This window comes from Podarcis erhardii (genome assembly GCF_964252035.2).
Source record: "Podarcis erhardii genome assembly, chromosome: 2".
In the NCBI taxonomy this organism is placed as follows: domain Eukaryota; kingdom Metazoa; phylum Chordata; class Lepidosauria; order Squamata; family Lacertidae; genus Podarcis; species Podarcis erhardii.
The window spans coordinates 121,332,935-121,354,571 of NC_138498.1; the positions used below are offsets into that span (position 1 = coordinate 121,332,935).

Genomic DNA, 21,637 nt, shown 5'->3' on the forward strand with positions numbered 1-21,637 from the left:
TCTTGGCTGCTGCTTCGGGAAAACAGCGAGGTTTTGCCTGGAATGCCCTGCAGGATCAGGCCCCGAGTGCACGATCCTCTACTTCAGCAGGTGCCCCATGCAGGATCCAGTGACCATGGGCAGCCTTGGTACCAGACAATCATCATCAATATTATTATTATTATTATTATTATTATTCGAGAGTCTGAGATTATAGAAAAGATAATCTTTACCATTAAAGAGATTAAAGAGGCATTAAACTTCCATATGATGAAAATATATGGATATGAATAACTATTTTAAAATACAGTTACAGATAGATAGCCGTGTTGGTCTGCCATAGTCAAAACAAAATAAAAAAATTCTTTCCAGTAGCACCTTAAAGACCAACTAAGTTAGTTCTAGGTATGAGCTTTCGTGTGCTGAAGTATCTGAAGAAGTGTGCATGCACACGAAAGCTCATACCAAGAACTAACTTAGTTGGTCTTTAAGGTGCTACTGGAAAGAATTTTTTTATTTTATTTTAAAATACAGCAAATAATCCTAAAAAGATGTAACCAGGTCTTCACCTCCTTTCCCTGAACTTTACCAGCTTGTTATTGTAAGGAGAACCAGTTCTGAACAGGTACCTTGGTTTTTTTCCATTTCCCCTCATTCTGGGAGCCTATTTTGCTGATGAGCAAGTTACAATGTCTCAAAGTGTTGCGTTTAGGAGGCTTACACCTATATAAAATACATACATATATACACGTTAAAATGCACAATAATTTGGTCTCCACATCCTTAAAACATCTTTACTTAAAATACATAATAAAACAAGCAAGTTGAAAGGAATGAGCATTAGAATCAGAATAATACAACTGCAGAGTTAGATTGAACCCAGGGGTCATCTAGCCCAACCCCCTTGCAATGCAGGAATCTCAGGAAAGCATCCATGACAGGTAGCCAGCCAAACTCTGCTTAAAATACTCCAAGGAAGCAGAGTCCACAACTTCCCAAGGGAGACCAGGAGACCGTTCCAATGTCCAACAGTTCTTACTGTCATAAAGTTCTTCACGTTTAGTTGGTTCAAGTCCTGCCCTTCAGAGCAGGAGAAAACAGGATTGCTCTCTCTTCCATGTGATAGCCTTTTAAAATATTTGAAGATCATATCTCCTCTCAGTCTCCTCTTCAGGCTAAACATACCCAGCTCCAAGTTCTCCTCCTAAGGCTTTCCAGCTTGACAAAATTCTTAAATTGTGGTGCCTAGAATTGGACACAGTATTTCAGATGTGGTCTGACCAAGGCAGAATAGAGTGGGACTATTACTTCCCTTGGTCCATGGGGTCACGAAGATTCGGACACGACTAAACAACAACAACAATTACTTCCCTTGACACAAATTCTGTGGATGCAGCCTAAAATAGCATTAATTTCCTTTTTTGCTTCTGCTGCATCACACGGTTGACTCATGTTAAGCTTGTGTTCTACTAAGGCTCCTGGATCCTTTTCACATGCACTGCTAGAAAATCAGTTGTCCCTTATCTTCTATTTGTGCTGCAGGTTTTTTCATTCTATTCAGTTCATTAAAATGCCAGTGTGGTGTAGTGGTTAAGAGCGTAGTCTCGTAATCTGGGGAACCGGGTTCGCGTCTCCGCTCCTCCACATGCAGCTGCTGGGTGACCTTGGGCCAGTCATGCTTCTCTGAAGTCTCTCAGCCCCACTCACCTCACAGAGTGTTTGTTGTGGGGGAGGAAGGGAAAGGAGAATGTTAGCCGCTTTGAGACTCCTTAAAGGGAGTGAAAGGCGGGATATCAAATCCAAACTCTTCTTCTTCTTCTTCTTCTTCTTCTTCTTCTTCTTCTTCTTCTTCTTGGCAGCATCTCCCTTCTGAAGGTTCCTTGGGCTGGAGGTTGGGGCTAAAGCAGGTGAACCACACACAGCACAAATATATCCCACCAAGAACCCTCCCCTAGTCTGGACATTTCAGAAGCATAAAACTTGAAACCCTCATGAAGGAGAAGAAACATGCAGTCTGAAACTGTGTCCCTTTGACTAACATGTAAAAAAAAGTCTGGAAAATTAATGAACCTTCTACCCTGTTGCGGTTTCTTGACAAAGTCCTAAGATTTATTATACAGTTGTAGCTTGGTTTTCAAGCAGCTTAGTTATCAAAAGATTTGGCTCCCAAACTTCGCAAACCCGGAAGTGAGTCTTCCAGTTTACGAACGTTTTTTGGAACCTGAACGTCTGACATGGCTTCCGATTGAGTGCAGGAAGCTCCTTGGTTTTTGAACATTTTTGGAAGTCAAACAGACTTCTGGAATGGATTCCATTCGAGAACCAAGGTACGACCTTTTTTTAATGAGCATTTATTCGTAAGGGGCTAAACGTAGTAAAAACAGAATCAACCCAGACTTCATGACAACTGGAAACAGAAACAAATAGCAATGTCTTGGACAATGAAACAATTACAAGGGCTCAGGGAGACCTTTCGTCCATGAAGAGGGTGATCTGAGAGGCTACGCTCTTTGGAAAGATATAATGTATGTCAGCAGATTACCAGGTAAAGCATTCCCATCTATGAAGGATATCAGCCTGGCGACATCGAAGCGAAATTCACAGCACATGAATAAATCTTGGGGAAGGGTGAAATATGGAACAGCATATGTAACAAATGATTAAGTGCAAAAAATAAATTAGAACATGGATATGTAAATTTTACTCAGAAGAACAACCTGCAGCATAGCCACTACAAGGAATCATTCTATTTTATTATTATTTTGTAATTTCAGAAGAGATGAGAGATAAATATCAGAGCCTATAGGTAAGATGCAGATAAAAAAGGCTGGGAAACTGAAATGGGGAAGTAGGCAACCCCACTTGGAACTAAGCAAAAATATGGAACAATAAAATTTTATACATACAAGATTCAAAAGCAAGGTCTCTTTCAAGGTGTTAATTAATTAACTAAATTTTTGTTCCTAACCCAGAGCCCCAGCTCAATGTGGACAAACAACAGGAAATTCAATTCTCTATTGGCAAAGAACTAGGTTACATCAGCAAGGGATAAATTAACACTTCTGCTAATGTTAAAAGAAAAAATATGGTGGACTAACAGGGCCCACCATATACCAATGCACAGACTCACAAGAGACCTCAGGTTCTTCTACTAACACAGAGCTTTCCAAACTTTTCATGTTGGTGAAATGATTTCTAGACATATGTCATTTTGTGACAAAGTAATTCAGTTTTACTAGCAAACGGAAGGTTAAATGAACCCCTTTCCAGCCATGGGAGGAACTCAGGATACAATCACAACCTAAAAATGTGAAATATATAATCATAACAAAAATACCCCCCCCAAAAAAAACCCACCCCACATTCTAAAAGGGCATTAGATGTCAATCAGCCAGAAACCTGGTTAAGGAGAAAGGCTTTTGCCTAGTGCCTAGGCGCCAGGTGAACCTGCCCGAGGAAAATATTCCAGAGACAGGGAGCCATTGCAGAAAAGGCCCGTTCTCATGTTGCCACACTCCAGGCCTCTCAATGGAGGCAGCACTTTAAGAAGGGTCTCAGAAGATGACCTCAGTGTCCAGGTATCTTCATATGGAAAGAGACGGTCCTTGTTGCTATTGCTTAATGCCCCTCATTGTAAGTGGAGACAGGGTGAGGGGATGGAGGAGAGTCCAATGGCAGGACTCTTTCTGGAACCTTCTCTTCCGCCTCGGAGACTTCCTGCAACCCCTCTCCTGCCTTCAGTTTGGCTCTCCTCTACGACCACCTCTTGCCTCACGGGTGGCACCGAACCTCCCTGTAAATCTTCCACTATCCATCACTCAAACCCCTGCCCATCCCTCGCACTGGCTTAAAGAAGAATGCCCACAATCTGCTTTCATACTGAAAAAACAGGTTGAAAGCAAAAGCCCCTTTCTCCTCTAAAATGGAAGGCATATTGGGCTCCAAAGGTCTACTGTAAAGGTAAAGGTAAAGGTACCCCTGCCCGTATGGGCCAGTCGTGACCGACTCTAGGGTTGCGTGCTCATCTCGCTCAAGAGGCCAGGAGCCGGTGCCATCCAAAGACACTTCCGGGTCACGTGGCCGGCGTGACGAAGCTGCAACTGGCGAGCCAGCACCAGTGCCACACACGGAAACACCGTTTACCTTCCCGCTATAAAGCGGTACCTATTTATCTACTTGCACTTAGGGGTGCTTTCGAACTGCTAGGTGGGCAGGAGCTAGGACCGAATGACAGGAGCTCACCCCGCCGCGGGGATTCGAACCGCCGACCTTACAATCAGCAAGTCCTAGGCACTGAGGTTTTACCCACAGCGCCACCCGCATCCCAAAAGGTCTACTGTAGTCTATTGTAAAAACTGGAGATAAGGAAGGGGATTCTAACACTGAGTAGACTCTTTGGTTTGCTCTCTTAGGAGCTTTTGAGATCACTGTATATTTTTCTACCTTCCAAGCTTAAGATATTTCACTTCTATGGATTATTTGATGTGAGTTAAGGGAATATCTGTAGGTGAAGTTCTTGCCACACTCCAAGCAATTATAAGGTTTCTCCCCGGTATGAGTTCTCAGATGTTGAGTAAGGTGACCACTCTGACTAAAACTCTTCTCACACTTCAAACATTTATAAGGTTTTTCCCCTGTATGAGTTCTTAGATGCTGAGTAAGGGAGCCACTGAAGCTCTTTTCACACACCGAGCATTTATAAGGTTTCTCCCCAGTATGAGTTCTTAGGTGTTGGGTAAGGTGACCACTCTGACTAAAACTCTTGTCACACTCTGAACATTTATAAGGTTTTTCCCCTGTATGAGTTCTTAGATGTTGAGTAAGGGAGCCACTGAAGTTCTTTCCACATTCCCAGCATTTATAAGGTTTCTCCCCTGAATGCCTTTTTTTGTGAAAAGTAAGGGAATCTAGGCGACTGAAGTTCTTTCCACACACCAAACATTCATAAGGTTTCTCCCCTGTATGAATTCTTTGATGTTTAGAAAGGGACGAACTGACTGTGAAGCTCTTCCCGCACTCCAAACATATATAAGGTTTCTCCCCTGTATGTGTTCTTTTATGTATGGTGAGGTGACTATTCTGACTGAAACTCTTTTCACACTCTGAACACTTGTAAGGTTTTTCCCCTGTATGAGTTTTTAGATGCTGAGTAAGGTGAACACTCTGACTAAAACACTTGTCACACGCCAAGCATTTATAAGGTTTTTCCCCTGTATGAGTTCCTCGATGTTGCAAAAGGTGGCCACTCCGGCTGAAACTCTTTCCACACTCCAAACATTGATAAGGTTTCTCCCCTGTATGAATTCTCATGTGTCTTTTGAGCTGGCTACGGACACTAAAGCTCTTTCCACATTCGGAGCATTCATAAGGTTTTCTCCCTGCATGCCTTCTTTTATGAAAAGTAAGGGACTTTATGTGACTGAAGTTCTTTCCGCATTCCAAACATCTATAAGGTTTGTCCCCTGTGTGAGTTCTTTGATGGCGAGTAAGGGTGCCATTGTCACTAAAGCTCTTTCCACACTCCCAGCATCTATAAGGCTTCTCCCCTGTATGAGTTCTTTTATGTCTTGTGAGCACGCTACACTGAATAAAGCTCTTTCCACATTCCAAACATTTATAAGGTTTCTCCCCAGTATGAATTCTCTGATGCCTAGTGAGGGAGTCATTGTGCCTGAAGCTCTTTCCACACTCCCTGCATTTATGAGGTTTCTCGCCTGTATGAATTCTTTGATGCAGAGTAAGGTGTTCTTTCCGACTGAAGCTTTTTCCACACTCCCAGCATTTATATGGTTTTTCTGCTGTATGACCTCTTTTATGAAAAATAAGGTAGGCTCTGTCACTGAAGTTCTTTCCACCCTCCAAACATTCTTTAGGTTTGTCCCCTGTGTGTGGTATCTGATTTTTGTTAACCTGAGAAGCAGTGGGTTCCCTCCCCGCCTTCTGCGTTCGTCTGCCCTCTTGTCTGTTGGTTCCATCTTGAATCCTTAACTTCTGTTGCTCCTCAGCTCTTTTAGGTGGCCCTTCAGATGGGTCCCCCTCAGCCAGGATCCTCCAAACATCTCCTGGTGGTTTAAAAAGAAAAGCTGGTAAGATGCTGCAAAATGCACACCCGCCTATACTGGCCTTTAATGTGGCCTTGAATCTGCTTGTGTCTGTACTTATTTTTATTTTACATCATCCAACAGATACCTCACCTTTCCCTTTCTCAAGTTTGGGTGGATAAAGAGGGTTTTCTATAAAAATAATTTTAAAAAAGTTTTTTAAAGTACCCAGTTCTTATGAGAGGAATGGGGAATCTTTGTCCCTCCAGATGCTGCAGAAATACAACTCCTATCAGCCCCAGCCAACATGGGCAACAGCTAAGTTGTGGCTCAGTGGTATAAGGAAGGCTGAAGCTTCTTGATCCTGCCACAGGGATTGCACTGACTACCAGTTAGTTTTCATCTTCGGTTCCCTTTACCTTCAGGAATCAGCCCACACCCTACATTCATCATCTGAGGTCCTTCTCACTGTGCCCTTCTTCTAGCAAGGTACCAATTGTGCCAACACAAGCATGGGGCTTGGAGTGGTGGCTCTGCCCAGGGAGGCTCCCCAGGAGCCAATCACTGGCTAATTTTAGGAGGGATGCATTAATATTTCTTTTCAGCCAAGCTTTGGTCCTTTACCTTAAAGAATTATAGTGGCCTTAATTTTTGCATCCTATAATAACTTGCTTTTGAGTTGACCTTTCATGAAAAAGCAACTAAATGCAATGAATAGTAATGCATACTATCTGCCACACCGTCATTCTGTCGTGTATACTGCTAAGCAAGCTATGTGATTAAGCAGTCTATGACTGACCAAAAAGCAGTAACTTGCAACCAGCACACGTGAGACCCCTTCAGCCTTTGTTTCCATGCCATGCAGTTGTAAGCACAATCCTATCCAAAAAGCAAGTTCACACCCCACCAAATCAGAACTAGGGACCTCAGTGACCAGAAAAAAAAAGAATCAAGGAAAGTAACTCTTAATCTACAGTGGTGCCTCGCAAGACGAAAAGAATCCGTTCTGCGAGTCTCTTCGTCTAGCGGTTTTTTCGTCTTGCGAAGCAACCCTATTGGCGGCTAAACGGATTAGCGCTATTAGCGGCTTAGCGGCTATTAGCGGCTTAGAAAAAGGGGGGGGGAGCGAAAAAAAATCGCAAGACTCGCAAGACGTCTTCGTCTTGCGAAGCAAGCCCATAGGGAAATTCGTCTTGCGAAGCGCCTTGAAAACGGAAAACCCTTTCGTCTAGCGGGTTTTTCATCTTGCGAGGCATTCGTCTTGCAGGGCACCACTGTATATGTCTTTTCTTTGATGTCTATAAAATCATATACCAGAAGTGTGACTGTGCATCTGAATGCTGGACAATGTAGAACTTTGCTTTGACCCAACCGGGTTCTTCATATGTTCTTTTGTACAGGGGAAATGAAGAACGCTCCCTCTAGTGGCCAACAGGAGTTCACACCTTCACTAGCTATTGATCCAGGGGGAAAGGATCCTTACCCACAGAAGCCACCATCTCATAAATCTCCATCATGACTTCCTTGTACAGCGCTCTTTGGCCTGGATCCAGCAGGGACCATTCTTCGTCAGTGAAATGCAAGGAGACCCCCTCAAAGCTCATTGATCCCTGGAAAAGGAAAGCAATTCTCTTATTCATAGTTCATCCAGAGTAAGGTATGGAAACCTCTCCTCTGCAATGGGCAACTGGATATATTAAGTGTTCAGAAATCACCCAAAGCCGATGGAATTTACCCATTAGTTTAAGAATTCTAAGTCAAGTATTCTAACAAAAACATGTCACAAGTCTGTGAGATTGCCCAATTTCCTTTCCTCCAAGAGGGATTTAGTTTCCAGGAAACTGCAGGTTAGTTAGTTTCATGTTTGTTTTGGGGAAACTGGTGGAAATCATTATTAAAGACAATGACATAACCAAATGTACGTAAGCAAATTTATATAGTGCACCTTCAAGCAAAAAAATCCTAACTTAACACATCTGCAAATGGGATCTGAATTGGTGATGACTGAGAAGGAAAGTGACATTTGGGGTCATAGCTGATAGCTCAGTAAAGATATTGGCACAGGGTGTGAAAGTAGTGAAATGGGTCAATGCCATTTTAGGGAAAGATTCAAAACTAAGCTGCCAATATCATAGTGCTGATATACAAATCTATGGGGCAGCTGCCCTTATAAAACTGTATGGATCCAGTTGCATGACCTCAAAAAGAATATTGTAGATTCAGAAAATGTTGGGGAAAGAACAAACAAAATAATTAATGTGTTGGAAAAATATGAGGAATTACTAATCTGAAACAAAGGCGCTTGTGGGAAAATATGATAGAGATGTTAAAAGGTATGCATGGTATTTAGAAATAGGAGAGAGGGGCCGTTTCTTCCTCTAGGATGATACTGTAGTCCAAAGCTGTCCAATGAAGTTAATTGTGCACAGATTAAGGACAAACTAAAAGAAGCACTTTTCACAATGTTAAACTCAGCAATTCACTAACGCAATATGCAGTAATGGTCACCAAGTTAAAAGAGAATTAGGCAAATTCATAGCAGATAAGGTTATGATTGACTACCAGCTATGATGACTGTGCGCTGCCTCCACTTGTTTTGGGTAGTATATTCCTCATTGCCAGTTCCTGGGAATCACCTGAAGAGGCATGTTGTACTCAGCTCCTGATTAAAAATTTCCCAGAGGCATCTGCTTGGTCACTGTGGGAATAGGGTGCTGGACTAGGTGGGTTAATGGCCTGATCCACCAGCTAGGCTCTTCTTAGGTCATGTTCAAGGTTTCATGAGCAAAACTCAGTCGAGTAACCCACTTCCTCAGAGGCAGAAGCCTCAGAAGCACAGGTGCAAGATTCGGGCCCCTGCAAGAACGCTCTCTATAACAAGTACAGACCCATCTCTCCCTGATTATCTTTCCCCTACCTTAGCTGGATGCATGGTGGCCACTTCTTCTCCAGAGTAATGTAGGGAGAATCCACAATGTTGGTCTGATGCCACTGCAGTGTCTACCAAAGGGAAGGTCGCCAAAGAATTCATGAAAACATTGAAAATGAAGTATTTGCGCACGCGAAAGATTATAAAACAGAAATCAGCAGCACATTACACGCTGAGGTAATGTGAATATGCAAATGATGCATAGGGAAATAGTAATATAAAATAGTAATATAAAAATTAACTTTTAATCGTATGTTTGTCTGCACAGAAAAACAACAGGCAAGGACGGAATGGATCTCATGGACAGCTGAGATAACTCAGTCAGTAGAGCATTAAACTCTTAATCTCAGGTTGTGGATTCGGGCCACAAAGTAATGTGCAAACCTGCCCAGCACCTTTCACAGCAGGCAAGAGAGAGGAGTGAAGGGAGAGAGAGACAGTATTTATTATTTAAAACCGATGCCTTTATGTATATTAGTTTCTGCATGGTTCTGTGAATTTTAGCTGTGTTCTGTCTTTATTTTCATCTGTGTGCCACCTGCATGCTTTTCTGAAAAAGGGTTTAGATATTTTGAATATGAGTTAAAGTAATTACAAGTTATAGATAGGTAGCCGTGTTGGTCTGCCATAGTCAAAACAAAATAAAAAAATTCCTTCCAGTAGCACCTTAAAGACCAACTAAGTTAGTTCTAGGTATGAGCTTTCGTGTGCATGCACACTTGTGTATCTGAAGAAGTGTGCATGCACACGAAAGCTCATACCAAGAACTAACTTAGTTGGTCTTTAAGGTGCTACTGGAAGGAATTTTTTTATTTTGTTTTAATAATTACAAGACACATTCTGAGGGAACCGACATTTGTCTAGGAAATATTTTCAGTGCACAGGGACACTTTTCTGAGGAAGAGCTTAGATACCTTGAAAACATTTAATAACTACAGCTGCTACTGTCCAGGACACATTATTAAGGACCAGCAATTTATTTTAAAATGAAATATTTTCAGTGCAGGGGAGCAGGGCCTCAGTTTTCTACTAAAAACCCCCCCTCTCTCCCTCCCTCCCTCCCTCTCTGGGGTCCAGCTGCGCGGGGTCCGCCTGGCCTTCGTCCTCCGAGGAGGCTCCTCTTCGGCTGCCCTCGGGGAGTCCCAGCTCTTCCCTCCTCCTTCCCTTCCCACATCTGACCCGGAGGCGGCAGGAGGAGAGGCAGCCTTCCCGGCGGAGAAAGAACCGGAGAAGATCCCCCGGGAGGACGAGGAGGGCAGAGGAAAACCCAGCGCCCCCGACAAGGAAGGAAGGGGAAAAAAAGAAAGGCTGGTCGGGACAGGAAACGGAAGCTCCTCCTCTGGACTTCCCTTCCGCTCTAGGAATTTGGGCTCTATGGCTCTAGTTAACCCTTGCGGAGCCGAGAGGCTGCTACGGGCAGAGAGGGAGCAGTGGCAAGCCGATTTTGTCTGGGAAGCTTTGCAGGATCAGGCCCCGAGTATAGGATCCTCTCCTCTGAGGTGCCCCATGCAGGATCCAGTGACCACTGAGAGCCGGGGTATCATATGTACATAACACACCCTGCATTTATATGGTTTTTAACCCAAGTGCACACTGATGTGAAATAAGCATTGAATGTTATGGCAATCTCTTTCCACACCTCCAACAGTCATACTTTGTATCCTCTCTGCGAATTTAATTTTCTTCAACCAGAAAAGCACCATTCATTCCCCGCTTTATGTTTCTCTCCCCTCCTGTCTGCTGGCTACATTGTGAACCCCTTATTAATGTTACTCCTCCTGCTCCACGCTTCTTTCCTCCAAATATCTCCTGAAAGACCTAGTAAGTTTCCAAGCAAAATTCAAACTTGTCGATACTGACCTTTTAAAGCCCTAAATGGCCATGGTCTGTAGACCTGAAGGAACATCTCCATTCCCATTATTCAACCCAGACACTGAGGTCCACAACCAAGGGTGGTCCCCGCAATGTGAGAAGCTACAGGGAACCAGGCAGAGGGCCCTCCCAGTTGTAGCATCCACGCTGTTGAATGCCCGATCATCAGATGTCAAAGAGATGAGTAACCTTGATAACCTTTGGAAGACATCTGAAGGCAGCCCTATAGAAGGAAACCTTTTAATGGGAGATGTTTTTATATACAGTGAGGGGGGGGGAGTATTAGATCTCCAGCTAAATTTGCCCATTTGCCCTCTGATGAAGAAATGACCAGTCCTTAATTTTAATTGTAGGTTTATTGTAGCTGTGAGAGGCAGAACAACAACATCTTTATTCAACATCTTTATCAACGACTTGGATGATGGACTCAAGGGCATCCTGATCAAATTTGCAGATGACACCAAACTGGGAGGGGTGGCTAACACCCCAGAGGACAGGATCACACTTCAAAACAACCTTGACAGATTAGAGAACTGGGCCAAAACAAACAAGATGAATTTTAACAGGGAGAAATGTAAAGTATTGCACTTGGGCAAAAAAAATGAGAGGCACAAATACAAGAAGGGTGACACCTGGCTTGAGAGCAGTACATGTGAAAAGGATCTAGGAGTCTTGGTTGACCACAAACTTGACATGAGCCAACAGTGTGACGCGGCAGCTAAAAATGCCAATGCAATTCTGGGCTGCATCAATAGGAGTATAGCATTTAGATCAAGGGAAGTAATAGTGCCACTGTATTCTGCTCTGGTCAGACCTCACCTGGAGTACTGTGTCCAGTTCTGGGCACCCCAGTTCAAGAAGGACACTGACAAACTGGAACGTGTCCAGAGGAGGGCAACCAAAATGGTCAAAGGCCTGGAAGCGATGCCTTATGAGGAACGGCTAAGGGAGCTGGGCATGTTTAGCCTGGAGAAGAGGAGGTTAAGGGGAAATATGATAGCCATGTTCAAATATAGAAAAGGATGTCACATAGAGGAGGGAGAAAGGTTGTTTTCTGCTGCTCCAGAGAAGCGGACACGGAACAATGGTTCCAAACTACAAGAAAGAAGATTCCACCTAAACATTAGGAGGAACTTCCTGACAGTAAGAGCTGTTCGACAGTGGAATTTGCTGCCAAGGAGTGTGGTGGAGTCTCCTTCTTTGGAGGTCTTTAAGCAGAGGCTTGACAACCATATGTCAGGAGTGCTCTGATGGTGTTTCCTGCTTGGCAGGGGGTTGGACTCGATGGCCCTTGTGGTCTCTTCCAACTCTATGATTCTGTGATTCTAGGAAAAAACCCAGAAACCCAGAAGACAAAAGTCAGAGATTGACGTGCACATTGGACTTTAGGTGGACTTGAAACTGCTTGTGTCTCTATATTTTATTTTGCCTGTTCTACACAATATCCATTTCCTTGTCTAATGCAAGCCCACTCTTCGCCTTCCTATGTTCAAACTGCCATGATGAAAGCAGAAGCCAATAAACCAAGAAAATCTAACATAAATCACTGCTACTCAACTGTGGACATTAGGAGGCAGTCTGGACTCAAAAGGCCTCAGAGCAAGAAAAAGCCTATGATTAAACAGAGGGAGGTAGGCAAGATTAAAATCAAAGAAAGCTAAAGAAAGAAATTCTAACACTGAGCACAATCTTTGGTTTGCTTCCTGTAGGAGATCTTGATGTGACTGAAGATCTTTCCCCACTCCAAAACCTTCTAAGATGTTTTCCTATGAGTTCTTTGATGCCGGGTAAGGGAGATACTGTGAGAAAAGCTCTTCCCACACTGCAAACAGTCGTAAGATTCGTCCCCTGTATGAATTCTTTGATGTTTAGTAAGGTGGCTGCTGCAATAGAAGCTCTTTCCGCATTCTAAACACTTATAAGGTTTTTCCCGTGTGAGTTCTGTGATGTTTAGTAAGTGTTTCACTGTGACTAAAGCTCATTCCACACTCAAAGCATCTATAAGGTTTATCTCCTGTGTGACTTCTTTTATGTCTTGTGAGGTGGCCACTTTCATTAAAGCTCTTTCCGCACTCCCAGCATCTATAAGGTTTATCCCCTGAATGGGTTCTTTGATGGCTAGTGAGCTGCCGACACTGATAGAAGCTCTTTCCGCATTCCAAACACTTATAAGGTTTTTCCCCTGTGTGAGTTCTGTGATGTTTAGTAAGGGTGCCATTGTCACTAAAGCTCTTTCCGCACTCCCAGCATTTATAAGGTTTATCCCCTGTATGAGTTCTTTTATGTCTTGAGAGGTGGCTACTACGAATGAAGCTCTTGTCACATTCCAAACATTTATAAGGTTTTTCTCCTGTGTGACTTCTTTCATGCAATGTAAGGGAGTCTTTGCGACTGAAGCTCTTTCCACACTCCAAACACTCATAAGGTTTGTCCCCTGTATGAATTCTTTGATGCTTCGTGAGGGAGTCACTGTACCTGAAGCCCTCCCCACAGTCCAAACATTTGTATGGTTTTTCACCTGCATGCGTCATTTTATGTTTAGTGAGAATGCTCCTTTGAGGGAAGCTTTTTCCATGCTTCAAGCATTCATACGGTTTGTCCCCTGTATGGGTTGTATGATGCATATTAAGGGAGCTACTATTTCTGAAGCTCTTTCCGCACTCAAAGCATTTATGAGGTTTCTCACCTGTATGAGTTCTTTGATGCAAAGTAAGACCACCACTCTGACGGAAGCTCTTTCCACACTCCCAGCATTTATGAGGTTTGCCCCCTGTATGAATTCCTTCATGCGAAGTAAGGTGACCACTCTGACGGAAGCTCTTTCCACACTCCCAGCATTTATAAGGTTTTTCTCCTGTATGTGTTCTTTGATGCTTATTAAGGTAGTCACGCCGACGGAAGATTTTTCCACACTCCCAGCATTTATATGGTTTTTCACCCGAGTGCACTCTTTGATGTGAAATAAAAGTTGAGTGAGAAGGAAATCTCTTTCCACACACAGTACATTCATACTTCTCTATATGAATTTGATTTTCATTAACCCGAGAAGAGGTGGATTCCCTCCCCACCTTCTGCATTTGGGTCCCCTCCTTTCTGTAGGTTCCAACATGAAGCTGCAGTTTCCATTGTTTCTTCTGTTCCTCAGGTCTTTCAGATGCCACTTCTGATGGTTCTCCTTCAGTCAGGATCCCCCAAATATTTCCTAAATTATTAAAAAGGAACACTGGTAAAATGCGGTGTCTGTAATGATAATAATGACGATGATGATGATGATATTATTATTATTATTATTATTATTATTATTATTATTATTATACCCACCCTCCCTGGCCAGAGCTGGGCTCAGGGCAGCTAACACCAGTAAAATTACAATAAAACATAATAGGTCCATTCAGTCCCTCATCTGGCAATTGCTGCAGCTACCAGCGAGTGTCAGAAGATTCAGGACGCAACCTAACATTATGCTATGGAACTGATTGAAAAAGAATTTTCTTCACACCACCATTCATGGGCATAGCCAAGGAGGGGTGGGGGGGCAGCTCCCCAGATCAAGTAAAACATTAGAAATACATAACTAACTGACCAATCATGCCAGTTCTGCCTCCCTAACAAAAGTCCTGCCCACCCACCAAAAATCCCGCACCCATGCCACCATTGAAAAACATTCCTTTCCTTTTCTACTTTTTATCTCTCACAGCCCAGAACTCTTGCCCTGCAACTTTCCCGGTTTTCTTGCCAGGGGGGCTTCCTCACTCTCAACATCTCCCCCTCTCCATTCTCTGTAACTCACCAGATCCCTCTGGGGGTCCTGGGAGGGAACAGTTTTTACAGTTATACACAAACTAAAATAACCACCAACCCCAACTAAACATTTATAGTAAAGGTAAAGGACCCCTGGATGGTTGAGTCCAGTCAAAGGCGACTATGGGGTAGTGGCACTCATCTCACTTTCAGGCTGAGGGAGCCGGTGTTTGTCCACAGACAACTTTCTGGGTCATGTGGCCAGCATAACTAAACAGCAACGGGACACCATGATGGAAAACATTGCATACAGAAATGTCATTTACCTTCCTGCCGCAGTGGTACCTATTTATCTACTTGCACTGGCGTGCTTTTGAACTGCTAGGTTGGCAGGAGCTGGGACAGAGCAACGGGACCTCACCCCGTCACAGGGATTCAAACCGCCAACATTCTGATGGGCGAGCCAAAGAGGCTCAGTGGTTTAGACCACAGCGTCCCTAAACATATAACTAACACCAACTCGACAAAAACAAAACAGGGGAACCCAAACTAGAACTGTTTAAAACATTATAAAACATTTTTGCCATTTGCCCCCAGCCCAAGAGTTGTTCCAGCAATGTCCCAGTGGCCTCCCAGGAGCCTCTTTAGGCTTTTCAAGGTGAGTCTGGGCTGCGCCGCCTAGGCCAGGTGGAAATGGGCCTTGCAGCAGGGAGCAGGTCTCCCTTCCAGCCCTCAGGGCATGGTAGGCATGGTAGTGACCTGAAAGCAGGTCCTAAGGGGGCTGTGGAAGCCTCATTATGCGTGGAGCTCCCAGTCACAGTTTCCATGGTAAACGTGGGGTGTCTTCCTCCTGACCCCCACCAGAGAAGAAAGGAGGAGTGCTGTCTGAAAATGAATTTTTTCACCCCACCATTAAAAACCTTTCCTTTTCTGTTTACCTTTTATCTCTGCCAACCCAGAGCTCTGGGCCTGCAGCCTTCCTCGTTTTCTTGCCAGGGGGGCTTCCTCACTCCAAACATCTCCCCAGATCCCCCTCTCCACTCTCTGCAACTCACCAGATCCCTCTGGAGGTCCTGGGAGGGAACATTCAAAGGTGGTGGGAGACAGCCTCACCAGGTCAACCGTCCATCTTCCTCCTTCCATCCTCGCTAGGTTTGCAGGATCAGACACTTTCATCCTTCCTGAGGAGCTCTGAAGGCAAAACAAGCAGCATTTTCCTGGGATGGAAAAAAAAAGGAAAGGGAGCCTCAGAGAAGCTGCAGGGATTCCTCTGCCCTAGCTATTCTCCTGCCCCTGGAGAAGCTCAAATGGGGCATCCCCTCAGCAACGGTCCCCAACAGTTTTTAAACATGTTTTTGTGATTCCAAATTAATCTGTCTGCTTCCTCTATCCTTTCTTAAGGCTGGCATGGTTCACACATTATTGACCGGAAGGTACAACCCATTGAACTCAGTGGAGCTTACTTAGGAGTAAATCTGCAAAGGACTGCTGTGCATATTCTTCCTCTTCTGACACCCAGAAACACATCAGTCCTCTTCCCCTCCCTTCCTCCAGTCAAGACCTTCTTGCCTCCCCCCCCCCCGTCTTTTCTGCTCACTTGGAGGAGGGTCCATCCATTTCTTCTCATTCCCTCCCCCCCAAACCCCCTGGAACTCAGCTGACCTATCCCAGCCTTAACGGGTACTGGAGGTGGGGAGCCCCAGCTCAGGTCATTTCTAGGATCACAGATCTTTGAAACTATTTTACAGAACTCAGAAGTTTAAACAAGCTGCAGGTTCCTGGGAAGGCAGAAGTAAATGCAGAAGGCAGAAGTAAATGGAGCCTGAAGGGATTTTTCTTGCCACCATTTCCTTGTTTCCACTCTCCATCCCTCTGCTTCTGATTTAAAAGAGAGGTAGAGCTCAACTACATACTGATGAACACCCAGCCCAAACCCCCTTATGATCTCTCCCAGCGGCTTCATGTAGATGTTTAAAAGCATGGGGGAGAGGATAGAACCCTGAGGCACCCCACAAGTGAGAGCCCAGGGGTCTGAACACTCATCCCCCACCACCACTTTCTGGACACGGCCCAGGAGGAAGGAGCGGGACCACCATATAACAGTGCTCCCAAATCCTTTAAGACAGTCCAGAAGCATGTCTTGGTTGATGGTATCAAAGGCCACTGAGAAATCCAGCAGAACTAGGAAACAACTTTCACCTTTGTCCCTAGCTCGCCGGAGATCATCGACCAGAGCGACCAAGTTAGTTTCAGTCCTATGATGAGGCCTGAATCCCGATTGGAAGGGATCCAAATGGTCTGCATCCTCCAGGCATGCCTGGAGTTGTCCAGCCAGATGGATGGGGTATAAATAAACTCCTCTTCTTCTTCTTCTTCTTCTTCTTCCACCTGCTCAATCACCTTGCCCAAGAATAGAAGATTTGAGACTGGGCAATAGTTGGCCTTATTGGCCGGGTCCAAATATATTTGTTTAAGAAGCGGTTTAATAACCACCTCTTTCAATGGGTCTGGGAAGGCTCCTTCACAGGAGAAACCATTCACCATACCGCAGAGCTCATCACCCAGCCCTTCCCAGCTCGCTTTTATGAGCCAGGATGGGCAAGGATCAAGGAAACTGGTGGTTGGTTCACTTGTCCAAGCAGCTTGTCCACATCCTCAGAGGTAACATTGGAACTGATGCACCTTGACTAGACAGGACTCTAGCACGTTCCCACCCAGGCCCTGTTCCCATGGTGGAGTCTACGTCTTTCCGAATCCGAGCCACTTTATTTGTAAAATACTTTGCAGGAGATCTTGGGTTCCTTACCAGGCCCTAATGGCGAAGGTTGTTCTGTTAGATTGCGAACTACCTGAAAGGGTCTCCTGCTACTGTTTACTGCAGATGCAATAGAGGAGGTGAAGAAAGTCCTCTTCGCCATTGCTATCGCCACTTGGTAGGCTCAACGTTGAGCTCTAACCTGTGTCCGGTCCAATTCAGAATGAGTTTTCCACCGCTGGTGCTCTAGCCGTCTCAGAGAACGTTTCATGACCCTCAGCAGTGGGGAAACCCATGGGGCTGTCAGGGCTCCATGCAATCGGAGAGGACCCTTTGGAGCCAGGCAGTTGATAGTCCTAGTTAACTCCGCATTCCAGCAGGCCACAGGGAATCAGCTGAAAGGCCATCAACATGGGATAAAACATCCCCTACCACTCTCTCTGGAAACCATTTGGATCCATTAAGTGGCAGGGGAGGACCATCAGAATCAGTCCCACCTCCCTACAGAAGGGAAGGGTCGCAGAGAAGTCCAGTTGCACCATGAAGTGATCCAACCATGGCACTTCTTTTGTTTCGCTTTTACTTAGTGTCAGATCACCCACATCCATAGAGGTGAACACCAGGTCTAAGGCATGTCCACGACTATGAGTTGGGCCAAACCTATTCAGGGACAGCCCCATGGAGGCCATGCTTTCCACGAAGTCCAGAGCAGCCCCTTGTAAGGTTGTGTTGGCATGGATGTTAAAATCCCCTAGGACAACCAAACTATGTGTCTCCCGGAGAACATCCGCCATTACCCGAAGCAGCTCGGGCAGGGAATCCTTGGTGCAGCAGAGAGGTTGGTGCACCAAAAGGAATCCTGTACTGTCCCTATTGTCCAACTTCCAGAACATGCACTCAGAAAACTGGGTCTTCCCAGTAAGACGCCTGGTGTAAGCTAATGACGTCCTAAAAATCACTGCAACCCCCCTCTCCACCCATATAACCTGGGCTGCTGTGCATAAGAGAAACCTGGTGGACAAGCAGTGGCAAGGACAGGCCCATCTGCTTCATCCAACCAAGTCTCTGTCACACATGCCAGGTCAAGTCCTCCATCCATGATCAAGTCGTGGGTGACAGCGGTGTTGTGAATCATTGACCTGGCATTGCACAGCCGCACCTTTAGGTCATGTTGGTCTCCCTTGCCGATTCCAGTATTCTCCCAGTCAAGACCAGACCTGGAGGCAGGGATAGTCTTCAAACAACAACTAAACCTGCCTCCTCGATAATGAGATGGTCTGGTCTTAGTGTATCTCCTCCTCACTGATATCAGGTGTGCCAGTGCATCTCTCCCCTCCCCCCCCCCCCGCCCAGCCTGTGTAACCTGCCCTAGCTATTCTGTTGGCTGGGGCCAACTGCCAGGAAGCCCTGACTCTCTCCCCTTCAAAACAGAACACAAACTATACAATAAATCAATAAAACAGGAGAAACTAACTAAAAACAACTATTCACAATTATTCTGAAATTAAACTAGTCCCCAGCGCTAACTAAATGTTTATCCCACACCCAAGAGAGCAAAAACAAAATAAAAAAAAACAAAAAATGTGAAACGCCACAGATTAAAAACTATTAAAAACCCCCAGAGTTTGTTCCAATGAGTCTGGGCTCATCAGGACTCACAGCAGGGCAATGGCCTCCAGCCTCCCAGGAGTCTCTTATGGTCCCTGCTCCCAAGGCCAGGTGGGAAAAGGCCCTGCAGGTGTTAACGGAAAAATCCGAGGGCTCCCTTGGACAAAAAACAAAGACACCAACCAGGATTACTTGGAGCAAAACAGCAGCCTGTAGGCTTGGCCTTTATTGATCTGTTGCAACAGAGTGCTCCCCTCACCTGCAGGAGAGAGGAGGACCCAGAAAAATGGTGTGCAAGGCCTTATAAAGATTTTTGAAATTGCCGCCCTGTAGATCAAGACCAGGGACGCGGGTGGCGCTGTGGGTAAAACCTCAGTGCCTAGGACTTGCTGATCGTCAGGTCGGCGGTTCGAATCCCCGCGGCGGGGTGCGCTCCCATTGCTCGGTCCCAGCGCCTGCCAACCTAGCAGTTTGAAAGCACCCCCGGGTGCAAGTAGATAAATAGGGACCGATTACTAGCAGAAAGTTAAACGGCGTTTCCGTGTGCTGCACTGGCTCGCCAGATGCAGCTTGTCACGCTGGCCATGTGACCCGGAAGTGTCTGTGGACAGCACTGGCCCCCGGCCTCTTAAGTGAGATGGGCGCACAACCCTAGAGTCGGACACGACTGGCCTGTACGGGCAGGGGTACCTTAGATCAAGACCGCCCCCAGAAACATCACACATACATCACAGAAGGGGTGTAACCTAAGACCACCTCTCAGATACATCACACCTACATCACAGTCTAAAACAGAAATTTTAATATTGTTTTTTCTCCTGTTTTCGTTTATCTCCTGTCTGGCAGGTTACTTGATTGGATTTCCTGGGTAGCCTGGCCAGTCTTTTGTAATGATAAATACTTAGTTCCTGAGCCAGGTCACAGGCTCACACCCTATTCAAATACAGACATGCCCTTAAGACAGGATTTGTGAAGGAAAAGACAATAGGGAGGCTTTTCCATTTTGACCTTGCAGAGAAAAGATTTGGTCAGTTTAGGAATCAAAATGGTTCCAGGTTGGCCTTCCTGTGCTGATCTATATATGTGCTTGGTTGGCACACTTATGAACATTGCCATATATTTAAAACCATAAAATTCCTATGATACGGAAGGGGGGGCATGCCTTCTTCACCTTCTTCGCTACAATATATCCATTTATTTCCAATTGTCAATGTCAAAAGGGATTAAAATCTATAAAATTCATAGAAACTCAACGTGCCAATTTGCTCAATTTCTCTAGGACTCCATGACACCTCCCCTGTCCTCCATAATCCTTCAAGCAAGGTGTCAAGACCCTAATCCTGTCAAATCACTCTGCCAAATCTTTCCTCCGGGCAATGCCAGTACATGGACCATTGTCTTCTCATCACCGGTACTCAGGATGTGCTTATCTGCGCATATCTCCAGCTCTGCATATTCCCCCTCCCTCCTCCATATGTTAATCCTGTGTAACCCAACCTCTTCTTAATGTATTCATGATGTAACCTGTGTAACCCAAATTCTTCTTAATGTCTTCATGATGTAACTGGGATGTATTTTGCACTGTATCCTGGGACATGAAGGGAAGTTTTAAAAATTCATGTCACCCCTTTCTCGCTGTTCAATCTCGCCTTGAACCTGTTGCGCAATAAACTTGGATCTTCTCCAGCTTGCCCCTGTCTCCGGCTGAGCTCATTTTCCCCCGCAGGCACCCGCGGACTTAGTCCGACGAGCTGGGTGGCAGAGTAGCCTCGCACCCAGATTTTTACCGTAACACCTATCACACAGGGAATGGCCTTCAGGACCCACAGCAGGACAATAGATAAAACACTATAGCCCCCCACACCCTTCAGAGTAGCCTCGCACCCAGATTTTTACCGTAACACCTATCACACAGGGAATGGCCTTCAGGACCCACAGCAGGACAATAGATAAAACACTATAGCCCCCCACACCCTTACCTGGGAGTAAGGCCCACTGAACTCAGTGGTGCTTTCTTCTGCATAGACACTTAGATACTTACTAGATGCAAGGCAGCAGCACCAGATGAATCCACTGGGCTGGATCCCCCCCCCTCCAACTCAGCTACTTACTAGATGCAAGGCAGCAGCACCAGAGGAATCCACTGGGCTGGATCCCCCCTCCAACTCAGCTACTTACTAGATGCAAGGCAGGAGCATGAGAGGAATCCACTGGGCTGGACCCCCCCTCCAACTCATGCAGGCTGGACCCCCCCTCCAACTCAGCTACTTACTAGATGCAAGGAAGCAGCACGAGAGGAATCCACTGGGCTGGATCCCCCCCTCCAACTCAGCTACTTACTAGATGCAAGGAAGCAGCACGAGAGGAATCCACTGGGCTGGATCCCCCCCTCCAACTCAGCTACTTACTAGATGCAAGGCAGCAGCACCAGAGGAATCCACTGGGCTGGATCCCCCCTCCAACTCAACTACTTACTAGATGCAAGGAAGCAGCACGAGAGGAATCCACTGGGCTGGATCCCCCCCTCCAACTCAGCTACTTACTAGATGCAAGGCAGCAGCACGAGAGGAATCCACTGGGCTGGACCCCCCCTCCAACTCAGCTACTTACTAGATGCAAGGCAGCAGCACCAGAGGAATCCACTGGGCTGGATCCCCCCTCCAACTCAACTACTTACTAGATGCAAGGCAGCAGCACGAGAGGAATCCACTG

The 21,637-nt window shown here is 45.5% G+C and overlaps 1 protein-coding gene across 1 annotated transcript; it reads right to left on the bottom strand.

Moving 5' to 3' along the window:
- Window positions 1-4,312: 4,312 nt before the first annotated feature.
- LOC309336570 (uncharacterized protein) lies at window positions 4,313-20,999 on the bottom strand. The gene is made up of 8 exons (XM_081852536.1): window positions 20,905-20,999; window positions 16,762-16,879; window positions 15,618-15,779; window positions 14,612-14,629; window positions 13,508-14,023; window positions 8,938-9,020; window positions 7,504-7,630; window positions 4,313-6,041 (listed from the first exon to the last, which is right to left on the bottom strand). Exons 3-8 carry the CDS (start codon window positions 15,736-15,738, stop codon window positions 4,432-4,434), a joined length of 2,475 nt encoding a protein of 824 aa, XP_081708662.1. The 5' UTR covers window positions 15,739-15,779; window positions 16,762-16,879; window positions 20,905-20,999; the 3' UTR covers window positions 4,313-4,431.
- Between the last annotated feature and the right edge of the window lie 638 nt (window positions 21,000-21,637).